The sequence below is a fragment of the Mytilus trossulus genome, unplaced genomic scaffold (genome assembly GCF_036588685.1).
Source record: "Mytilus trossulus isolate FHL-02 unplaced genomic scaffold, PNRI_Mtr1.1.1.hap1 h1tg000236l__unscaffolded, whole genome shotgun sequence".
In the NCBI taxonomy this organism is placed as follows: Eukaryota; Metazoa; Mollusca; class Bivalvia; order Mytilida; family Mytilidae; genus Mytilus; species Mytilus trossulus.
Window position 1 is genome coordinate 357,224 of NW_026963316.1, and position 6,573 is coordinate 363,796.

The following is a 6,573-nucleotide window of genomic DNA, read 5'->3' on the forward strand; positions in this document are numbered from 1 at the left end:
ATTTTCAAATACCTCCTGGTAGAATTTTCTGAACAGGAGTATAAAGTACAAATATATGGTATAGCTTACTTTACAAGGTATTTGATTTTGAAGATTGTTTATGTTGTTATGTGTTTTTGGATTTCGGCATCCCTTTCACTTGTATAGCTGACTATGTGGTATTGGCTTAGCTCTTTGTTGGTTGTAGAGCGTACGGTGACATATTTTGGTGTTATTTGGTCTCTTACAGAGAGTTTTCTCATTTGCAATCACTCCACGTCTTCTTTATTTTTATATACACATGATACAGTCAGATATAAGGACACACATATTTTTTTCAAATTTTTATAATAGATTTTTCTGATAGCATTATAAAGTAGGGAGATATGATATGATTTCCAATGAGTTCAGAGGCATTTTACTGAGCTGTGCTATAAATATTGAAAAATAAACGAGTCGATGGATTTGTTTGTATGAAACAGTGTTAATGAGGCAGCATTTCAACAACTTATAGCAATTACAATCATCTTCAAAATCAACGACCTTGTATACTAAGTTGTCGATAGAGTAGTTTATTTTCTTTGGTTACATCTTCTGACATTAGACTCGGACTTCTCTTGAATTGAATTTTATATGTACGTATTGTTATGCGTTTACTTTTCTACATTGGCTAGAGGTACAGGGGGAGGGTTGAGATCTCATAAACATGTTTAACCCCGATGCATGTTTGCGCCTGTCCCAAGTCAGGAGCCTCTGGTCTTTAATGGGTCATGTATTATTTTAATTTTAGTTTCTTGTGTACAATTTGGAAATTAGTATGGCGTTCATTATCACTGAACTAGTATATATTTGTTTAGGGGCCAGCTGAAGGACGTCTCCGGGTGCAGGAATTGCTCGTTACATTGAAGACCTGTTGGTGACCTTCTGCTGTTGTTTTTTCTATGGTCGGGTTGTTGTCTCTTTGATACATTACCCATTCCATTCTCAATTTAATTGTGATCTTTAAGCTTTTAAAATGACAAGAGACCCACATTTTGTTTTTAGAGAAAAACGCTTTAAACTGAACCAACTTTAAGAAAAAATAACTGCTATTTTCTTAGTTTGTTTTGATAAAAACTTCGATCTTTATTGGTTTTGGCTTATTGTTAATTCTTACATGAAATATAGCTTAATTTTGGACTGCACTCGGTCTTGTGGTAGCAATTTTTAAGAAATCATTTTAAGTTCTAGGAGCCATACTTCTCAATAGCCGCAAATAATATACAACTGTAAAATTAAGATGGACATTCTGAATGGTTCAAATTAAGATTTATGGTGGATGTGCAGTTTTAGGTCCAGTAAAGGCCGGATTTTGAACATGAATTTCTTTTTCACAAATTAACAAACAATCCACTGAGAGATATGTCGCCATTACACAGACATGTTTTCCTTACTCCGTCTTTGCACATACATGTACTCCTTAATGGAACATGCTTAGAAGAGAAGCAGGCATACTAATTTTCAAGTTTTTGATTTGACCGAGACGTAAAGAACCGCACTCGAGACAAGCACGTGTGCTACAGCGAGTCAACATGCAATTAAAGGCGGTTTACAATTAAAAATATATATATATGTGCAGGATGAATATGATAAGAGAAGTGTATTGAATAGAGCTATATTATCGACCTCATCTCTTTATATAGATATAGAAAGATGTGGTATGCGTGCCAATGAATCAACTCTCCATCCCATGCAAGTAACAATTTATAAAAGTAAACCATTATAGGTCAAGGTACGACCTTCAACACGGAGGCTTGGCTCACACCAAACAGTAAGCTATAAAGGGTCCCAAACATTACTAGTGTGAAACCATTCAAACGGGAAAACCAACCGTCTAATACCTATTTATATTTTCCGTCACGTGCGGCTGAAGAACAATTCTTGATGCAACAACACCTACACTGTGTCTAGCGCTCTAGACCACTCGGCCAGGTAGACTTAGGAAAAGTTAACGAGACGATTCGGAACACATTTCTTTGGAAGTTTCTGAGATCGAAATTCAAAACAATTATTTATTTATTACTAGAGCAATTTCTATAGATGTAAAATGTAAAATTAAAGTGCATGTATTCATATATATCAATTTCCATATTGGGCTACGTCTCTCCTTTTGATTTTTTCAATGCTATTTGATCTTGCTATATTTCATACAGTTTTCCTTTTTTCGAAATGTGAGGGTGGAGGGGGGCATTTAATTATTATACTTTTTTACTGCATATGTATTTCTTTTTGTCATTTATATTAATAGTGATAGTAAAATTTCGGTGTGTTAAGAGTGAATTTGTAAAAAAAAATGTAGAACAAGTGTTTTCAAATAATTTGTTTAAGCCGGCGGCAAAAATGTCAATTTATACTTTAAAATTTAAAATGACATACTTGTGTGTTTGATTTCAATATGTTCAATAAAGACATTTAAATCAAGAAAACGAAAAATATCACAAAGAAATGTCTTCCAAATCAACACAAATTACAAGTTTCATGGGGGAAAATGTTGCCAAAATTATGATTATAAACATGTATTTTATTTTTCAAGGACGGACTATATGTTTTCCTTGAAAAATACAATGTTTGATATGATTTATAGTAACAATAATCAAATATATAAACAAATACCCGTTTCTCTCGTGCACATTCTGAAAATAAATTTCAAAAAATCAAAAGGGCAAAACAAACTCAGTAAATATTAACTTCGTTGTAATATTATAACTAGATTCATGAGATTGGAGATTGGAGAAACGAAATTGTTTTAGATCAATTGCTTTGTATTACCATTAAATTTGAAAAAAAAAGTCCCATTTTAACAATAATTATTTAGATACATCCAAAATGCCGTTATATATATATACTCCAATCCCATTTATAAACCTAAGACAACAATGTTTTTCATAAAAGAATGTGCATTGATTGACGGATCCAACGGGGGGGGGGGGGGGGGGGGGGAGGGGGTGTCAGGTGGTTGGAAAAAAAACCCATTTTTGTTGGCCGATCAATGCATTTGAATGGAACCCCCCCCCCCCACCACCACCACCACCACCACCACCACCACCACCACCACCACCACTTTTTAACGGCTGGATCCGCCCCTGGTACAAATACATTGTCAATCATAAAATTTTGTAATGTGACAAACATATCTGTATCTCTAACGTTCTATAACTATTCTCTAAAAAATAAAAAAAGCAAATAAAATGGTGGAATAAGTAAGAGATGCATGATGTTTCCTTTCCCATTTCAACATTATAAATGGTGTTATAAAATATTGAAAATTGTGTAAAAAAAAGAAGTGTCCTTAGTATTAGATAATATTACTTCCATTCATAACATGTGTCTCAAACAAACTTTCCCATGCCGACATGTATTTTAGAATTACATATAAATTGTAATGATATACATAATCCGAACTAACAGGAAGTGATAGTTTAGGTATATAAGTTGGAACATTTAATAGTAGAATCACTCCTGTTTTAACACAAGCACGAAGTCAGGTAAAGTATAAACTCCTTCTCCAGTTTTATTGGTAAAAAAAAATGTTTAACTGATGCATGTTGATCTAATAGAGAAACAAAACCTAGTCAATATTTTTGTACTTGATTTTTTTGTGTTGAGATTTTTTTGATAACTTTCGTGGATTAAAATTCGTGTTGGTTTTCTTTTTCATTTTCCGAATATTTTTTTTTAAATTTAAGTCTTTTTCTTTAATGTTTCATTAATGCAAGTATAGTTCTGTTAGATTACAGAATTCATAGTCAAAAGTTTATTACTTATTGAAATCTGATTTTTTTTTCAGTTGCGATTATTTAATAACTTATTGTTGAATAAGAATTATGTTTGTTTCTTTTATTTACATGTCTTTATTTATATATATTTTTCTTCTTTAAAATAATGATTTTAAAACAACGCGCGCGTAAAACAATTTAATTAAAAAAAAATCACTGAATAATCCCAAGTATTTTCGTAGATATATTCAGATACAATATAAAATGATGCAGTATAGTAAGCTGGCGATATATTCTAAATTCTAAATTTGAATATGAATTTTGATTTAAATTATGATTTTCTTTGTTTTAGAATGAAACTTGCCATCACAACTGTTGCTATCTTGGTCTGCCTTTGTGGCATGACACTTGCTGACGATTATTACGGTGGCTCCGGATATTCCGGAAGCTATGGTGGTGGAGTCGGTGGATACTCCGGAAGTTACGGTGGCATCGGAGGATATGGTGGAAGCATGGGCGGATATGGTGGAAGCTTGGGTGGATATGGCGGTTATTCCGGATACGGACAAAAGGGATACTCTGGTTACGGCTCCAAGGGATACTCCGGTTATGGCGGTGGACATTCTAGTTACGGCCAACAAGGATACTCCGGTTATGGTGGACATTCTGGTTACGGTAAAAAGGGATACTCTGGATATGGTAAAAAGGGAGGATATGTTGACGAAATTGTTCAGTACGTTCCTCAACCAATCCCAGTCGCATCTCCATTTGCTGGTGGAGCCGGTATGGGCGGTATGGCCGGACTTGGCGGTATGGATGGCAGTATTCTCGGCGGAAATGGAGGACTTGGACTTTGTAAGTACTAATAACTCTGTTTACTTAACTTCCATTTACGTCATGTGGTCCCTGGTGATCAGTTGTCTCATTAACAATCACAATTATGTGGTATGGGCTTTGCTTATTGTTGAACCGGGCCGTACTGTGACCTATTGATGTTAACTTAGTTTCTGTGTCATTTGGACTCTTTGGAGAGTAGTCTCATTGGCAATTAAACCACATCTTCTTTTTTTATACCACATTAAGTAATCTTCAATACTATTACAATATCTAAAATTAACTTCAAACGAAATTTCATTTATGGTACATATTGTATCGAATCAAAATTTACTTTTCATTAAATTGTGTCCGTACCCCCTGAGTTATGTTTTTGCAGAACTTAGTAAGACAGTCGAGTTTTGTTTTTTATCTGTATTTACATAATGTCCCGAGATGTATAGCCGTTTCTTGAATAGTGTCATTACGATTATCGACAAAATTGCCCGAAATCTTAAGGTCAAATTGTGTACATCTCGATTTGGTTGTGTGGAACATTTAATATTAAACTTAGAAACATTGAGGGTGCTACTCGTCGCACATTGATTCTGGAACGTTTAGTTTAAACCTAACTGTATTTTAATACGTAATGCACTGTTTAAGACTAACTGTATACACGTAACTAGTATATGTTTATCTTTTTCAGTTGGACTTCTGTTCCTCTTCCTGATTTTGTTCAACAACAACAACACCACCAATTAGAGATATAGATTAAATTTAATAAATATTTGGTACGTATTACTTCATTTCCTTGTCATCATTCCATGAATATTTTTTTAATCGGCAAACCTCGGTCACTCCGCTTCTCTTTATCTATTCGTTAGATGAAGGTACGGAATCGCCCGAATTATGACGATATACAAAACATCGCTTTTTTGGCAGCATGGCAAATACATGTCACTGTGTTTTGAATTATAAACAACTTGTGTGTTTGAAACCTTTTTATTACAGAGAATATTCAAGTGCTGCTTAAAAGTTCACACGTACTAAACACGGTTAAATCGACGCTTACATTTCTGAAAAATATTTCTTTTTGGTCATTGTAAAGTTATAAAATTTACAATTTATTTATAAATGAAATAATTTCTTAGTCCGCAAATGATATTTTTTGGGGGCATAGCTTAAACTTTGTCAACGTGTACAGTGAAACTTGTCTAAACCGAACCTCTCCGGGACTTAAAAAAGATTATGTTCGGTGTGGGCAGATTCACAACTTACACAGTTTGATATGCCTGGCAATAAGAACAAGTTTGGTTTAGCTTGGGTTTCGGTTTACGCCAAATTCGGTTTAGCTACACAGCTACTTTTTCTGTACTAAAAACTGTAGTGCTGGAAATTTACTTGTAATACTTAGTACTATTTCTTTACTTTAAAATTCTTGTAATATTTAGGTACTTGTATTTTCAAGTACTTGATTTGTACTTAAAATATTGGTACAAAATTATATCAACAATGATCACAGTATTCCATGTTTGAACATCATAACTTTATGAGATTTGAAAAAGACAAACTTTCCAAATGCTGTAAATGTAACCGTGCAACCATAAATCTGTAGTACTTAAATTTCAAGTACAAATCAAGTACTATAACATACAGGTACCTAAATATTACAATAATTCTTAAATAACAGAATAGTACTGAATATTTAAAGTAGATTTCCAGTACTACAAATGTTTGGTACATAAATAGTATCTATGCAAAAGTAGCTGTGTAGATTTCACTGTTACAGTTCCTAAATAAAATCTAACATTATGTGAACAACACAACAGTCCAAATACACAAATTCAATGTACAAGACAGCTAAAATCAATAATTAAATACTCAACTTAAAAGTTATAAAAAACTAATAGATAAATATGTTTATTATTTTACAGGTATATGTGGATGGCCCTCAAGGAGTCTGTTTACAAATAAATAGTTATATATAATATACAAAAACGATTTTATTTTCTAATTTGATATAACA

General features: G+C 33.2%; 1 protein-coding gene across 1 annotated transcript; it reads left to right on the forward strand.

Moving 5' to 3' along the window:
• The first annotated feature begins 3,398 nt into the window (after positions 1-3,398).
• Positions 3,399-6,573, forward strand: LOC134701341 (uncharacterized). Its single transcript, XM_063562478.1, has 4 exons — positions 3,399-3,503; positions 4,087-4,589; positions 5,254-5,338; positions 6,482-6,573. The coding sequence occupies exons 2-3, from the start codon at positions 4,088-4,090 to the stop codon at positions 5,307-5,309; spliced, it is 558 nt and encodes a 185-aa protein (XP_063418548.1). The 5' UTR covers positions 3,399-3,503; position 4,087; the 3' UTR covers positions 5,310-5,338; positions 6,482-6,573.